Source organism: Zootoca vivipara, chromosome 2 (assembly GCF_965207765.1).
Source record: "Zootoca vivipara chromosome 2, rZooViv2.hap1.1, whole genome shotgun sequence".
Lineage (NCBI taxonomy): Eukaryota > Metazoa > Chordata > Lepidosauria > Squamata > Lacertidae > Zootoca > Zootoca vivipara.
The window spans coordinates 91,530,008-91,548,129 of NC_142584.1; the positions used below are offsets into that span (position 1 = coordinate 91,530,008).

General features: G+C 44.0%; 1 protein-coding gene across 3 annotated transcripts in view; it reads right to left on the reverse strand.

The window, feature by feature from the left end:
• The window catches only part of CHL1 (cell adhesion molecule L1 like), a 198,691-nt gene that overhangs the window by 39,532 nt on the left and 141,037 nt on the right, over positions 1–18,122 (reverse strand). For all 3 annotated transcript variants that reach the window (XM_035106610.3, XM_035106606.3, XM_035106608.3), the window contains 4 exons: positions 16,993–17,110; positions 14,853–15,034; positions 2,133–2,264; positions 1,800–1,946 (listed from right to left, as the gene is read on the reverse strand). In XM_035106610.3, the coding sequence (XP_034962501.3) occupies positions 1,800–1,946; positions 2,133–2,264; positions 14,853–15,034; positions 16,993–17,110 (579 nt within the window). The remainder of the gene's footprint in view (positions 1–1,799; positions 1,947–2,132; positions 2,265–14,852; positions 15,035–16,992; positions 17,111–18,122) is intronic.

Genomic DNA, 18,122 nt, shown 5'->3' on the forward strand with positions numbered 1-18,122 from the left:
CCAAGTTCACCCAGCAGCTGCATGTGGAGGAGCGGAGACACGAACCCGGTTCCCCAGATTACGAGTCTACCACTTTTAACCACTACACCACACTGGCTCTGTCACTACACTATGCCTGTCAAGCCTCTGCTTAAAGACCTCCAAAGAAGGAGACTCCACCACACTCCTTGGTAGCAAATTCCACCGCCGAACAGCTGCCATGCTTGTTATGTGTTGACCAATCCCGTGCCTCTGCTGTACCCTTGGGCATCCTCTCATAAGGAGATGGGAAATCTCTCCTGCTTGGGTATTGGTTAGTCAGTTAACCAAGGGTTTCCCATTGGAAGCTGCCTCTAGACCAGGAGTGGGAAACCTTTAACAGCCCATAGACCACAAACTTCCAGGAGGGACGTGTCCATGGTGGGAGGAGCCAGAAGCAAAAGTAGGTGGAGCAACAAATGTATATTTAACCTTTGGACAGTTGGCTTGTTTCTGCATATACTCCCACACAGCATATCTCTCCAGGCAAGCAAGAAGCATTGCCAGAATTCACGGACACATTTACAGCATAGCTGCCAAGTCTCACGTATTCCCCGGGAAACCCCCGTTTTTCCAGCTGTTCCCAGCCAGAAAAAAGGGTTTTTTTGTTTTTCCCCGGTTTATTCTGGCACGGCAGCCATTTTGGAACTGGGTGGAGCATGCTCAGAAGCGACTTTTGATGCTGCTTTGCCCAGTTCCAAAATGGCTGCAGCACGACTTCTGGTGCGGCGGCCATTTTGTAACAGGGCAGAGCAGCATCAAAAGTCGCTTCTGAGCATGCTCTGCCCAGTTTCAAAATGGCGGCAGCGCTACTTCCGGTCTGCTACTTCTGGTCCAGTCCCTTATTTATCAGGCCGGAACTTGGCAGATATGATTTCCAGCCATGCAGAAACACTCAAGGTGGGTGCAAAAGATGGCTGGGGAGGGATAGGGCCTGTGGAAGGCAGGAGAGTGAGACCTGGAGGACTGCTTTTGGTCCGTGTGCCTGAGGTACCCTCTCTCTGCTTTAGACCTTCAGCAAATTGCCTCATGAACTGCCACCTGGTGTATGGGGGGAATTCCCCTTCCACCTCCTTGTTAATTCCAAAATCTTAAATCAGAGGTACCCAAACGTTTTCCAAAGAGGGCCAGATTTGATGAAGTGAACATGTGTGAGGGCCAACCAAGTTGTTGAGCTTTTTTTAGGATTTTACCCCAGGACATATACTGCCATGGGGGCCAAAATAAATTGACCAGTGAACCGGATTAGGCCCCTGAAATGGACTTTGGACATGCCTGTCTTAAATATTGTCACAAGCCTCTCAGAGCCTTCTGAAGCAGTTTTGTATAAAGGAAAGAAGGAACGGAATAGTGTCATAAGACAGAAGGGAGTCCTACCCATTGCTTCCTTGGGGCAGATGACAGCACTCTTTGCAGTCACCATACTCATATGAGTCACTACTAATAAATAAATAAAGCCACTAGCTGCGCCCGAGGATCTTCCAGGTGAGATGCACTTTCATCCCGTTGGCCCTATTGTTATCAAAGTTGGAAGAGAAACCGAGTCCTAGAGTGGCCTAGTTTACTTGGGTCGCTTCCATATACTAAGTTGGACCACTGGTCCACCTAGCTCAATATTGTCTTCTGTAATGACAGGCAATAGCAATCCAGGGTTTCTGACCTGGATCCCCCCCCCCAGCATTGCCTAGAGATGGATTCAGGGATTGAACCCAGGGTCTTTACATGCAGAGGCACTCTTCTGCTGAGATCCATGCATGCTGCAAAAAGCTGGAAAGACTTACTAAGCACATCAATGTTTGCTGTAGCGAGGATGGTGCCGTGCTTGTTCGTAGCCTCACACTGGTACACGGCACTGTCTTGCAGCTCTAGGTCGGTGACACTGATCTCCCTTGTTGAAAAAACAGCCCTGTTGGATTTTATTTCTGCCTCTGCCAAAAAAACAACAATAGGATACAGGATCACGGTAAGCCAAATTGTGCCTTCCTGGGAATGTGGAAATAAGTGGGCTTTCAGAGAGAAGCTCTCATCCATTTTGCCCCTTGTTGTTGTTGTTACTACTACTGCTATTATTATTGCCAGCAGAACAAACTGGAAGTTTTGCACCTTGTCCTTACCATCAAGAGACCTGCCATTCACTTTCCACTTTATAGTTGGCTCAGGATAGCCAATGGCTTGGCACAACAGCACAAAACTTTCACCAACACCGTAAACTCCACTTTTGGGTTTCGTTACCCATATGGGTGGCTCTGTCGAGAAAGAAGAGAGTCATATTTCAGCCATGGCTGTGAGCCAAAGGCAAACCGACACATGATCAACATCACCACCAGAACCACAGTAAGGCACCTAAAATGATGAGGCGCTTTACAATTATAGAATGTCTATAGAAATTGCATATAATATAGTTTGCAATTAGGCAAAAAAGGGGGGCATATTGTATCATTCAAGTTAAACATTACATCAATAGTTCCCAAACTTATTTGGACCCCCCCTTTGGTTCCATAAACTCCTCAGTGCCCCTTACCCTACCCTATAAATAGCATTATTCAGAGTAGCAGTTTGCATGACCCACTCAGGAAAATAGTAACACAGTAAAATTTGAAACAGTAACAATTTCATTGCACATTTATTCAAAATCCAGTTAAACCTATCTAGTTTATTAATTCAACAAAATTGATGAACTTGATGCACTGATTTTCAAATACTGGTAGTCATTTTCACCTCTAGCGCCGCCTGCTGCCCACTTACCTGTTAATGTCTCCCTATGTAATTCTACTGCCCACCTTAGGAGCTACTGTGCTACATGCAATAGTCATGACCAGCTGTATTTTTCTTAGAAACCACTGGGGGAATCTGATTTGGATTGATGGAATGGTTTTTCAAAAATACACATTTCTCACCCCCACACATTTCAGAATAAAAACTCTCCATTCCCCTGAAGTTCCTATTAGACACGGAGGGGGAAATACTGTATATATGCCCCCACATTGTACCTGTGTGTTTTCTTCTCTGTGAATAATAATAGAAACTTAATATGGCAGAAATGTTCATGAGGGAATCAATGTGGAGTACAGGTTTTTAGATCCTTTCCCCCATAAACCACAGCCTTCGTCCAAATCCCCTCATTCTCTTAAGAGAAGCTGTCCTTATGGTTAGCGTGTTGGACTATGACCTAGGGGGGTGGGGTTCAAATCCCCACTCAGCCATCAAGCTCACTGGATGACTTTGGGCCAGTCACCATCTCTTAGTTTAACCTACCTCACAAGTTACAGGTAGGTAGCCGTGTTGGTCTGCCATAGTCAAAAAAAAAAAATCCTTCCAGTAGCACCTTAGAGACCAACTAAGTTTGTCATTATTATGAGCTTTCATGTGCATGCACACTTCTTCAGATCACAAGATTGTTGTGAGGATGAAGGGGGGAGGACGAGAACTATGTACAGTGGAACCTCGGTTTACGAACACCTCGGTTTACAATTTTTCGGTTTACGAACACCGCAGATCCATCTGAAACGGATTAATCCACTTTCCATTACTTTCAATGGGAAAGTTCGCTTCAGTTTATGAACAGACTTCCGGAACCAATTACACCCATGCTTCGGGTTAAGTACGCTTCAGGTTGAGTACTCTGCGGACCCGTCTGGAACGGATTAATCCACTTTCCATTACTTTCAATGGGAAATTTTGCTTCAGTTTATGAACGCTTCAGTTTATGAACAGACTTCCAGAACCAATTGTGTTCATAAACCGAGGTGCCACTGTACACCACCTTGATCTCCTTGGAAGATAAAAGTGGTATATAAATGTAATAATGAATAATAAATAAATGAAAGAAGGAAGCCTTGGAGGCCAGTGGTGGAGCATCTCCTTTGCATGCAGAAAGTCCCAGATTCAATTCCTGGCATCTCCTCTGGCTGGAGTTGTGGAGAGATGCTTTCAGTTTGTGAAAACAGTGCTGACCTAAATGGACCAATGATCTGACTCAGTATAAGGCAGCTTCCTGTGTTCCTATATAATGTGTAGCTTGACCTTAAAAAATAATAGTAATTGGGCTGGGGGAGGACCAAAAAGAGCTATGCAGCTAAAAATTTCTCTAAGGAAATATTCCTTCTTTTATTCCAGGTTACCAGCAGATGGCACTCTCTGGCAACAACTGCAAAAGGAAAGGAAATTCAAAAGGCTGTGCTTTTACACGGAGTGATGCTATTAGCATTGTTATTACCTTTTCAGCTCTGGTTGTATCAAAGGAGAAAGGGTGGGGAAACATACCTAAGAAATCCTGTGATTTGCTACCCCAAACCCCGTTCACTGCATCTTCAATGACAATGGCAATGATTGCAATTTTTGTTGTTGCTTGCAGGGGTTGCCAAGTTTCCTAACACCGGGTGACCCTCTCCGAAATCATGAAAGGAAGACTGAAACATGCAGAGCAAGCGAAGTAACAGTACGCACAATGGCGTGCAGGTGGAGGGTGGTATTTTCCGCTCCCGGAACAACTTGCATTTGCAATCAAACATTGTGATCCTCAGGGCCATGAAGTCGTCCTGGCACTGGAAAGCAGAAGGGAGGCACCTTTGGCTTTTGCCAGGGACAAAGGGTCTGGCCATGACACCCACACAGGCAAGCAGGAAAGCCACCCGGCCTAGCACACCAGCCAGACAAGGAGCAGCCGCAGGGTGTTGCTTTTCTGTTTCCTCCCTCCCAAATCTTAAGACCGTAAGAAGATCTTGTTGGGTTGGGCCAGTGGCCCACCTAGTCCAGCATCCTGTTCTCACTACACCTGTCCAGATGACTGTGGGAAGTCCACAAGGAATAGTAGCTGTGCCACGTTCCTCACTGGGCTTACCGGGAAGGAGGGGAGGCCTCAGAGTGATTGGTGCGGTGCAAATCCACTGGTGCAATCAATCCGGCACTCCTGCACCATGCCGACCACAACACCATCTTGACCCTCTCCAGGGCAACAGCCACCCACCTGCCAGGAAGCTAGCATAGCAGCTTTATCGTGCCTGAGCAGCACCTGAGTGCAATTGTGCCCATCCCCACTTGTAATTCCTTGCAGCAGCTGCCTCCAACCAGTGGCATAGCATGGGTTGCCCGTGCCTGGGGCGAGACAAGTATTGTGCCCCCTAACCAATGACAGCACTGGCATGGCAACTGCAACCCACCCATTTCTCCCTTTACACCTTCAGTTCAATGTGGATCGCAGCCACTGCCCCCCAACCTTAGAAGAAAATATATAAACAGTCCTAAAGGAAGAAGCAAAGGCCATGGGAGGGGAAAGAGTGCGGGAGTGCAATCGTGGGACCAGGGTTGGTGGTATTTGAGGTGCTCTCTGCCTATAGAAAGAGGCACAGACTGAGAGCAGACCATGCTTTTTTTTCTTTTTCTTTTTTGAAATTTTGCACCCCTAATAATTTTGCATCTGGGGCTACTTCCCACACTACTTCACTGCCTCCAACTGCCCTCCCTATGACGGCAGAAGCAAAGGGAATCCCCATCTACCAGCTTGAGGACTAAGGGCTGCTGTGTGTGTTTGAGTATATTTGTAACAGAATTCTGAATTACTGTTATTTTTGCAGTGTGGGGATGCCATTACCTGGTGCTTGAAAGCCACCTTGAGAATCATTTGATTGAAAGGCAGAGGGTACATCTTCAAAATAAATAAATGATAGATTAACACATTGCAGTCTAAAAACAAGCAGGCATACTTCTCTTCTAGAGTAGGCAAAATGGAAATTCCCAATTCTCAAAGTTGTGCCATAGTGGGCCATAAAAGGTTGACCACACTTAGATCAGGCCCTCCAGCCGAGAATGGCTCCTCACCCTTGACTTGATTCACTAAGAGATTTTCCAGTAAATGAAACTTGAGAATGGGAGCAAGGTGTGAGCACAGAATGTCCTAATCATTTAATCTCACCAAACAAATCTGAAAAGAGAGCAGGGGAATTATTATTTACCTCTACAGAAACTGAGAATGCCAGAGACTCACACGTAATCGAGATATAAGGAGGGAGGGGTTGTAAACTTTTGTCTAACGTTTAATCATCCTGCAATATTTAACCTCAATTATATCCATGGGGGGGGAAAGGAAGAATAATGTATCCATGGTGATCAGTAGTGGGTTTGGGCACTTTCTGGGTTGTATCCAACGTTAGTCCTGCTTAGAGAAGAACCACTGAAGTGAATAGACCTGTCTAACTTAAATTCATTGATTTCAACATGTCTACACTGAGCAGGACTAGTATTGCACACAACCCATTTCTATAAACCCACAAAAAAAGCCAAGCAGATTTCTCGGCAGCTAAAAAAAAAAAAGGTCAGAAATGGCTCTTCTACATTTGGCACCATCCTAATCGTAATACAAGAAAAGTGTTGCAAGCAATGGATTGATCAGCCTAAGGTGATTTTGGAATCTCAGACCATGGATGCTTTTGAAAAACTGCTGGAGAGAAATCGGTTGGACATTCTTTTAAGTAATCAATCCCCTAGCCTTCAGCTAGCTTTAGCAAGTTGCTTCTTGGCATGCCATGCATCCACTTGCACGATGCCTAAACCTCATGTCAGGAGTCGGTTTCCTCTTTTAAATAATAGCTCATTAAAAAAATATATCTGGGAACCTAACCAACATGGGCTTATTGGTGCTTTTCAGTAGTTTAGTGTTGGTTGCTTGTTTACAACCACAGGAAAATTTGGCTTAAATACTGAGATTGCTTTCAAAAAGGACTCCCATTAGTCTAAATCTCTTGCCTTGTTTGTAGCTTAAGAGGCATTTAGATATAAGAGGATTAATCTTGAGAACTATGAGAGTTCTCGAGCTCCCTGTTAACCATCACCTTGTCTTGCATACCTGTCAGGCACAATTAGAGTCTTTGTACACAGAAAACACCCTGTTACTGATTTCAGTGCAGCTCATCATGTTAAATCAGGAGTCCTCAGCCTTTTGGGGGCACCAGGGAAATCTAAGAAACTGTGGTGGGCACCATAAAATACCCATTTCACAGAAGAAAAGGGTGGAAAAAAACCCCATCCAAATCAGGCAACATACCTATACACTCCCCATAAAAACAAATAAAACATAGACGATGAAGGCAACCTCCCACAACAATAAGCCAATATCTCCCCCAAAGCAAAAAAAGAAAAAGAAAGAAAGAAAGAAGAAAAAGAAAAGAATTAAATGAAATTGGGAGGGTAAAGGGAGTTTGGGCAGGCACCAAGAAGCTGTTGGTGGGTGCCATGCTGCCCACAGGTACCATGTTGGGGACCTCAGCATTAAAGCAAAGCACCCCAACTAAATGGATATGGAGATTTTTGCCTGGGACTCCATGGGCATAAAAAAGGAGAAGCTTTGAGAAGGAAGTGAGAGTTTCCAAGGCATGCTCTGGTTCATGGGGTCACGGAGAGCCAAACACGACTATGACAACTAAGCAACAACTCAACTTCCCAACTTAGCTCTTACAGTTAAGGGAGATTTGGAGAAATGATTGCATAGAATTGCAAGTGGAGTGCATAAATGCAGGTCAAAGATATTTTACCTGGAAATATAAAACATGTAACTACACTCGGAGGTTTGATTGGCTACAATTCCCTACTGAGCATATGCTAAAAATGATCACCCTACATTACCGTTGTGTGGTGTATGAAATGGCCGTATGGCATCCATTATAAACCTAAGAGGTTCCTAGGTAAACAGATCTTGGGCGCCCACAAATATGCACAGACCTCGGTACCTGTGAACATCTTTTCCACCCTGCAAAACAGGTTATCTGGAAGCATCTTAAGCCACATTTAACAGCCCCTTCAGCTTTACTAGATTTGCTGTCAGAAGAACTGGGTAGGCAACCTTAGGCAATGGCATGTGACCTCTAATCAAAAGCCCAGGATTATTAGGAATGACTCCATGCGGAAAATCCCTAGGAAAATACCTGTATGAGAGGGAGGAAGGGGGGGATGCTGGGTGACCAAACCATCAATCGTTAGCTGCAAACTCACCTTAAAATGTATAACCAGGCAGCCTTTGTTTCCAAATGATTCTAAGATGGTGTGTGAGAGGCATGCAAGCTGTTGAAAACGTCTTGTGCTTTCAACACAATGACACGATAGGAAACCATGTGAATAGCTAGGCTTTCACTTTTCTGTTATCAGCAGGAGAGAGAATAGACATGGTGCAAAAAGAAGAAATTGTGAGTGCCAGTCACCCACCTCCAGGTTTAATATATGTTCTATCCGCACCCATGTGCTTGAGAGAAGGGAGCCAGAGCAGCTTAGCCTGGTTGTAACTTGACTGCAATGCCAATGGAATCAATTAAAGCCAGTGAGGTCAGCACAGCTAAGTTCCTTTACACCAAAGGAGCACCGGCTCTTAGCACGTGATGGAGTGGGAAGGAAGGTGTCAGCCCATGATTAATGACGGTGACATTTTGCCGTTTGGAAACTCAGGAGAGGGAAAAAATGAGTCGGGCTCAATTTTGTCCGGGCTTCCCATAGGTGGGGAGATGCCTGATAATACACAGAATCCTTGTCAATTCCATTGATCTTATTTAATAGATTTCCATGCTCAGAAAGAGAAGGTGGTGGGGGAACTATCCACACTGCTCTGTTTGGGCACAGGGGGGTGGTATGGATTCATTTGCATCTGTGCATCTTAACAAACAGAGGCAATAATTTTCATCTGAATCTGCGGCCATTATTCTATGCCGCTTAATTGCTGCGACTTCCTTGGCATTTGATTGCTTTTGCAGCTCCTGCAGTTCGCTTTTGAAGGCGGCTTCAGTTTTTCAGTAAAATATTTAAAAAAAAAAAATCCTCAGCCAGATTGTTAAGATATTCAATGACTGTAGAGACATTCCAAGCCATCTGGAATGATTTCTAAGTCAGCAATTTGCAGTAGTGCAAATTGCCCTATGCACTCTCCCTACCCACATCTCTCTCTCTCTCTCTCTCTCTCTCACACACACACACACTCCTGTGCAGCATGATAAATGCCATGTAAAGTCAAATAGAAAAGCACAGCAATGCCAGTGCTCATTTTCTTTCCTTTTTTTTTTTTAAAAAAAGTGTCCCAGCAATTTAAAAGGTAGCAAGAAGATGCATCATAAATATTTGAAATGCTTATTTTGTTCCTGGATTTCCTCTGATACCAGGGAGATGAAAAGAGTGGGATAAATATTAAAATCAAGCAGGAGACAGATGTGTGCAATTTAATGCTCTCTGTGCTCATTTCCTCAGAAGGCTGGGCAGTTTTATTATTTGATATCACTGCTCACTGCAAACGGCTGGGAACCAAGGTACCTTAGGGACTGCTTTCTGCCATATGTTACCCACCCACCTCCGCCTCACCATACTTTGTCCATCTTTAAAGGCCTTACTTCAGATTTTTAATTCTTAGAAAGCCCAATGACTAGCTGCAAGAAAAAAAGGATCTTTTATGTGGTGGCACCCATCTTGCGGGACGTCCTACATCTGTTACGTGGCTGTTTTAGGTGGGACGTAAAAAAGAAGGTAGGTGGCTGAGACTTGCTTTTATGGCTCACCTTGTATAATCATTTGTCTTTGCTGTAGTTTCCACAATGACAGGTGCCCCCCCCCCCAATAATTAGGCATGGCAAAAGACTCCTATTGTGGCCAATTTTAAGCAGGGACATCACATTGTGTGGAGAGTGGAGAGCTAGTCCTTCCTTCATCAGCTGCAACCCTTCCCAGAAATTGCTCCCCACAAGGGACTAGGTCTGGGGGAGGGGAATGCTTTTTTCAAGTTCAACTGCTGTTCTGTGTAGAGGCAGGAGGGTGAAAGGATTTAAGCCTCACAGGTCACATTGGGCCTAGAAGCCAGACAGCCCAACCTCTGTGACAAAGGTGGGTCCACATAGTACTATATTTGACACTCTATTTGCCATCTACCTAGACATATTGGCCCCGATTCAACAAACCCAGTGTGCTAGTAGAAGCCAGTACAAGGACCCATGCTTGTGCTATATTGATATTTCCCCATTTCTTCCACTTGTGTCACCCAAATCTGCTCTGGCGCATCTGGAGAACCCGGTGTAACAAACCCAGAATTAGACAAATCAATAAGCAAAAAAAAGGGGGGGGAATAAATTACCAAAAAAATTCTTTGACATGATGGAAAACCTGGATTTGATTGATTCATGGAGATATAAACACCCCATTCGAAAAGAATATACATTTCATTCAATGCTACATCAGTCTGCAAGTAGAATAGATGGAATATGGATCTCAAAAAATTTAAAAACAAGAATAGGTAAAGTAGAAATATTACCCAAAACATTGGCAGGTCACAACCCGGTAACACTAATCATAGATGAAAAGGAAAACAAGAAGTGAACAGAAGATGGAGGATGAATATATTCCTTTTAAAGAATGAGAAAATAGTACAAGGAGCCTGCAAACTGAGGCAAGAGTATTTTGAATTAAATTGTAATGGAGAGGCAGATTTAAAAACAGTTTGGGATGCTGGGAAGGCAGCGGTGAGGGGCTAAGTCATCCAGCAGAATGTGATATATAGAAAGGCAAGAGAAGAGAAGAAAACGAAATTGATGGAGGAAAGAGAAGAGCATTCTGTTTGGCAAAAAGAAATGCTTGCACTGGTGGAACAATCATATTGGCCCCATGTGGAGTTCCACCTGTTACGTTGTCTGTACAACTAACTGACTGTGTGGGAGGGAATTCCAATGAACATGTTCATATGTTAAAAGCCGATGTGATGACGTCGTAGAGTTGGGTAGGTTAGCTTCTGACTGAGTGTGGCGCTAGAGTGTGGCCGCTGAGACCATATAACGCCAGTCCTGAAAAACCTGCATTGGCTCCCAGTACGTTTCCGAGCACAATTCGAAGTGAGGGAAGGCCTTGGCCCAGTATACCTGAAGGTGTGTCTCCGCCCATATCATTCAGCCCAGTTCCCTCACTGAGAGAAGTGAGGTTACAGGGAACTAGGCAGAGGGCCTTCTCAGTAGTGGCGCCTGCCCTGTGGAATGCCCTCCCATCAGATGTCAAGGAAATAAACAGCTATCTGACTTTTAGAAGGCATCTGAAGGCAGCCCTGTTTAGGGAAGTTTTTAAATGTTTGATCTTTTATTGTGTTTTTAATATCCTGTTGGGAGCCACCCAGAATGGCTGGGGAAACCCAGCCAGATGGGCGGGGTATAAATAAATTGTTGTTGTTGTTGTTATTGTTGTTGTTATTACTACTACTACATGGTCAGAATTTCGTACAAAGATTACCATAATCAAGGACAAAAGTGGTAAGGACCTAACAGAAGCAGAAGACATCAAGAAGAGGTGGCAAGAATACACAGAGGAATTATACCAGAAAGACATGGAGGTTTCGTACACCTCAGGTAGTGTGGTTGCTGACCTTGAGCCAGACATCTTGGAGAGTGAAGTCAAATGGGCCTTAGAAAGCACTGCTAATAACAAGGCCAGTGGAAGTGATGATATTCCAGCTGAACTATTTAAAATTTTAAAAGATGATGCTGTTAAGGTGCTACACCCAATATGCCAGCAAGTTTGGAAAACTCAGCAATGGCCAAAGGATTGGAGAAGATCAGTCTACATCCCAATTCCAAAGAAGGGCAGTGCCAAAGAATGCTCCAACTACCGCACAATTGCGCTCATTTCCCACGCTAGCAAGGTTATGCTTAAAATTCTACAAGGCAGGCTTAGGCAGTATGTGGACCGAGAACTCCCAGAAGTGCAAGCTGGATTTCGAAAGGGCAGAGGAACCAGAGACCAAATAGCAAACATGCGCTGGATTATGGAGAAAGCTAGAGAGTTCCAGAAAAACGTCTACTTCTGCTTCATTGACTATGCAAAAGCCTTTGACTGTGTCGACCACAGCAAACTTTGGCAAGTTCTTAAAGAAATGGGAGTGCCTGATCACCTCATCTGTCTCCTGAGAAATCTCTATGTGGGACAAGAAGTTACAGTTAGAACTGGATATGGAACAACTGATTGGTTCAAAATTGGGAAAGGAGTACGACAAGGTTGTATATTGTCTCCCTGCTTATTTAACTTATATGCAGAATTCATCATGCGAAAGGCTGGACTAGATGAATCCCAAGCCGGAATTAAGATTGCCGGAAGAAATATCAACAACCTCAGATATGCAGATGACACAACCTTGATGGCAGAAAGCGAGGAGGAATTAAAGAACCTTTTAATGAGGGTGAAAGAGGAGAGCGCAAAATATGGTCTGAAGCTCAACATCAAAAAAACCAAGATCATGGCCACTGGTCCCATCACCTCCTGGCAAATAGAAGGGGAAGAAATGGAGGCAGTGAGAGATTTTACCTTCTTGGGCTCCTTGATCACTGCAGATGGTGACAGCAGTCACGAAATTAAAAGACGCCTGCTTCTTGGGAGAAAAGCAATGACAAACCTAGACAGCATCTTAAAAAGCAGAGACATCACCTTGCCGACAAAGGTCCGTATAGTTAAAGCTATGGTTTTCCCAGTAGTGATGTATGGAAGTGAGAGCTGGACCATAAAGAAGGCTGATCGCCGAAGAATTGATGCTTTTGAATTATGGTGCTGGAGGAGACTCTTGAGAGTCCCATGGACTGCAAGAAGATCAAACCTATCCATTCTGAAGGAAATCAGCCCTGAGTGCTCCCTGGAAGGACAGATCGTGAAGCTGAGGCTCCAATACTTTGGCCACCTCATGAGAAGAGAAGAATCCTTGGAAAAGACCCTGATGTTGGGAAAGATTGAGGGCACTAGGAGAAGGGGACGACAGAGGACAAGATGGTTGGACAGTGTTCTCGAAGCTACGAACATGAGTTTGACCAAACTGCGGGAGGCAGTGCAAGACAGGAGTGCCTGGCGTGCTATGGTCCATGGGGTCACGAAGAGTCGGACACGACTAAACGACTAAACAACAAACCCATCCCTGCAACTTCCCCTGTGGTAGTGGCTGCCTCTCTAATTTTCCATGTGTAGATACGGCTTTTGACTCCTGTGAAGGTATGAGGTAGAAAACTCTCCCCATACAACTTAAGACGATAATCCCATATTGCTTTATTTGAACTATTTATCTGGAACGGAAGCACTTCAACCTTGATCTTTTTCTCAACCTCAGATAATGCTCCCCCCTTTTGAGGTCTAGTTGACAGCAGTACAGCTGCAACACTTCTGTGACTCATTCCAGAAGCAGCAATGAAATACACGGCTGGAGGACTGTTCCCGTTAAGTGTGTCATTTCAAAGGCTATTCACTGTAAGAACATGTATTTGCTGAGCTTGCAGATTGATAGAATTACTATAGCAAAATTGCACGACTGAAATCCATTGACGACATAGCACTCATACTGGGGCAACGCAGCATGAGTTCACACTCTCCGCTTAAGTGATAGGTAATATAACTGGCAATTCTCTTCCCTGGCTCCCTCCCTCTCTGAGGTAATTTCCTCAGGCAATTAGAAAGAATGATCCATGATGCCGGCATCAGGATAGCATTATCATATTTTTATTTTCAAGCTATGGAACCAGAAAAAAAATCCAATCACATGGCATCCTTTAGAATCAATGGTTTGTAAACCACCTTAATATTATGTAAACTGCCCAGAGAACTTAGTTTTATGGGCAGCATATACACATAATAAAGCCTTCCCCAACCTGGGGCTCTTCAGGTGTTTTTGAGCACCTGTCCTATCCTCCTTGTCTACTGGCCATGCTGGCTGGGACTGATGCGAATTGGCGTTCAACAATGAGAGGGCGCAAGGTTGAAAAAGGCTACTTTACACTGGCACTGCCATCCTATGCATGCTTTCTTGGGTATGTTATATGAATATAAATAAATACAAGCTATGTCTACCTTGTTTTACATGCAATGCCACACAGAATTTCTCATGAATTCGTGGCAGAATCAATATGGGACCAACTGGATAGCTCAGTTGATTGGAGTGTGGTGTTGATAACACCAAGGTTGCAGCTTCAATCCCCATACGGGGCAGCTGCATATTCCTGCATTGCAGGAAGTTGGACTAGATGATCCTCAGGGTCCCTTGCAGCTCTACAATTCTATGATTCTGAGAAGGTTTGAAACATCTGCCAGATCCCCTGAGTGGTTTAGCTCCAGTGTAGAACTTGGAAGTTACACAGAATGTTGATCACATTGTTTTATAAATGTAATCTGCTTTTCAAACTATTTCAAATTATTTTTACTTATTTTTTTTTACGGTGCACAGCCTTTTAAAAAAATCACCGGTTTAGATAAGGCCTGAGCAACTTGAGATCCACCAAGGTGAAAGCTTCCCACCACCCAGGTGTGTCAAATACTGGGAAAAGAACATGATATAGTTGTTATCCTGCCAGGAATAACACCTGTTTGACAAGCCTGATTTAGAGTCTGGTATGAATGACCCTGGGTCCCTATTCTATGAATGAGAATAGGGGCCCAGGTGGCGCTGTGGTTAAACCACTGAGCCTAGGACTTGCTGATCAGAAGGTCGGCGATTCGAATCCCTGTGATGGGGTGAGCTCCCGTTGCTTGGTCCCAGCTCCTGCCAACCTAGCAGTTCGAAAGCACGTCAAAATGCAAGTAGATAAATAGGAACCGCTACAGCGGGAAGGTAAACGGCATTTCCGTGTGCTGCTCTGGTTCACCAGAAGCGGCTTAGTCATGCTGGCCACATGACCTGGAAGCTATACGCCGGCTCCCTCGGCCAATAATGCGAGATGAGCGCGCAACCCCAGAGTCGGTCACGACTGGACCTAATGGTCAGGGGTCCCTTTACCTTTATGAATGAGAATAGTAGCACTGCCTGGGAGGATGGAATTCAACTACCAAATATGTATCAAAGAGCATCATTAATAAGATCACAGTACCTTCGACGTCCACTGAGAACTGATGTTTTGTTTCTCCCAAAACATTCTTGGCAACGCATTCATAGACCCCTCCATCATCTGTAGTGACTTGTTCTATCTTCAATATCTTCCCAAAATTCTCTCTGACTCCTCTGTCATCCCTTCCTCTGTCAACCCTTCTCCAAGTTAGATGTGGTGTTGGACTATGGCCAGAGAAGAAGAAACAGGAAAAGATTAAACTTTTTTTTTCTAAGTGACATTTTCTCCTTTTTAAAACAGATGGATGGTTTGAATATTTTTACCTCTGTTCTATCAAACAGAGTGTTTTACCTCTGTTCTATCAAACCCTTTGTTCTATCAAACCCTTTTACCTTTGTTTTATCTTTTACCTTTGTTCTATCAAACCCTTGACTTCAATAAATTACATATACAGACATATATACACAGACACAATCTGTTAAACTTCAGATTAGAGGCATGCATTGCTTGGAATATGCTTTGCCTCCTCATTAAAGGACATGGTGAATGTGCAAAGCATGGCCCACTGCCAACAACGTTGGAAATTGGTTGGAGCACCACAGAAAGGCAGTAGCATGTACATAGAGGTACGGAAACTTGTTTCGTCCCATTCCATGACAGTTTTTTTGCAGCTATAAACGGGGTTAAAGTTTTCATCGCGATGGCACTAATCAATTGTGTGCTTGCCCAGCCAGAGCTAATTCTCCAGGCAACTGGATATAAAAGAAACTTTGTGTTATGCAGAATTAATGGGGCACTCTCATAACAAAGCAGACAGAAGTTCAGGGCAAGCTGCTAACTTCACCTTCCCAGCTGGCCTCCCCGATGCCAACACACTACATGGCACACATAGACCCAAGTCCTGGCTGTTTACTCTTCTGTCCATCTGTTGAGATGGCAACATGCCGAGACCCAGGTTACTCTCTCCTCCTGGTTCCTAAAATGTATTATGGCTTTCCAGGAGCAGAATGTTCACAGTACAAGTGGCATATCTTTTCTTCAGATGGCATAGCTTTCATCCCCCCCCCTGAAACTTCCAAGTTTTCCCGAAGGCTTTATTTATTTTAAAGAATTACTAATCCACTTAATGTTTGAAAAACTATTTAGCACTATACAAGCACACATACGCAATCACAAAAAAGCAGAACAGTTACAGATATATTTGTGTGAGAGAATATATACATGTATATATAAAAGGAAGAGGTAAAAATAGGAATTCAGACATAACAAGATCCAGGTCTCAGCGACATTAGTAAAAAAAAAAAAGTGATTTGAATGTGTTATAAACATGCAACACCAGATGGTGCTGGAGAGCAAAAAAATAATTCTTTGTGATTTTCCATAATGCTTCCCCCCCTTTTGTTTTAACCATTTAATTTCTGACTTATTTATAGAGGGTTTTTTTTCCCCTGTGTGTAGATCCACTCTCAGTCTCATGGTGAGACAAAGCCTGGGCAAATAGATGTATCTTTAGAAAACATCCAAGGATGCTTCATGTATATAATATGTTCCTTGTGACAACAATCAGTGTAAACAGCACCCAGAAGGGAAAGAGAAAATTCTGTACAGCTTTCCCTCAAGGTCAGTGTCAACGCAGGCCTGTACAGAGGGGGGTGGGGTAGACCCAGGTACACAAGTTACATCCTTAGAGGATTAAGCTGGTCAGGGCCTGCCAGACTTAGGCTTTCACACCAAGAAGGCCCAGTGTCTCACTCTGCCCAAAGGCTGCCCCTGCTTATGTGACATTTCTTCTTATTGCATGTGCAGCATGCCATATATGCAATATTAGGGCTGCTAACACGCTCATGTTCCCCATAAAGGACGCAAGCTTAAAACTGGAGAAGTGCAGTGCAGACTCACTGCTCCTTGTTGCCTGAAACGGAGAACAAATGCTGCCGTCTTCCTCACTGAGGCCAACCCTTTAAAAGGGCTTGCTATACCAATCAAACACCAATCACTGCCTTCATCTATTTGCCCCTTCATGATCCGGCCTGAAGACGGTCACTTCATGCTGCATACTAGGGTCATTCTTGGAAAAGTGTATGTATAGAAACATTGCCCGGTTACTCCCCCAACCTCAATTTTTTCATGGTGGAAATTGGGTGGGGGGGAAGGGGTAGGTGGGGTGGGGGGGAATACTCACAGTCCTTCAGCAATGCATTCCAGAAAAAGATCGGATCCTTTTATGACAGTCACTTCTGAACTGTGGCCAGGAGACTCAGGGATAACAAGTTTTGGTTTTCTTTCCTTGATTAAATTTGCTGAAAATGAAGTTGGGGGGGGGGGAGAGAAAGAAGTAATTTCAGAGCTTTTGAAATGAGCTGAGTTCTTCCTAATATTTATCATTTATGAACGATAGAAATTTTAATGCCAATTGATTCCTGTATAGCTAATGCACTGGAAAAACTGAATGGCATCAGACTAGATCGGCAACAGTTTTCTCATTGATTTCAGGGTATGTATTTGGATGTACACTAAGTCTATATCAAAATGTGGTACAGTGGTACCTCGCAAGACGAATGTCTCGCGCAATGAAAAACTCGCAAGACAAAAGCGTTTTGTGATCTTTTTGTTGACTCGCAAGATGAATTTTTCTATGGCCATGCTTCGCAAGACGATTTTTTTTTTGCTTTGATTTGTTTAAATTGGAAAACCACAAGACAAAATTTTCGCAATACAAAACGACTCGTGGAACAAATTACTTTTGTCTTGCGAGGCATCACTGTATTTTAAAATTGTGGATCTATTTTAGGAGTGCAGCAAATACCACTGGTTTTCCATTTCTGTAGTGTATGCCAGATATTCACTGCAGACCCTATGTGCCTGCTGATGCAGTTGGGTACCAGTAAAAACAAAAAGCAGAACACATCTACAGTCTTGCTCCATACAAATTTCCATATCATTCACTTGGAAGAAGAGTAGAAGAGTTTGGATTTGATATCACTACCTGAAGGAGTCTGCAATCTCTTTTCCCTCCCCCCCCCAAACAAACACTCTGTGAGGTGAGTGAGGCTGAGAGACTTCAGAGAAGTGAGACTTACCCAAGGTCACCCAGCAGCTGCATGTGGAGGAGCGGAGACACGAACCCGGTTCCCCAGATTGTGAGTCTACTGCTCTTAAGCACTACACCACACTGGCTCTGGCTGAATATAGGGTTAAAACCATATGGCTAAATATAGGGTTGAAACCAGGGAAATGACAACAGTCACGCCATAGCCTTGGAGGCAAAGCTGTCTCCCTCAGAGCAGGGGGATTTCTACTGCTCAGCTTCAT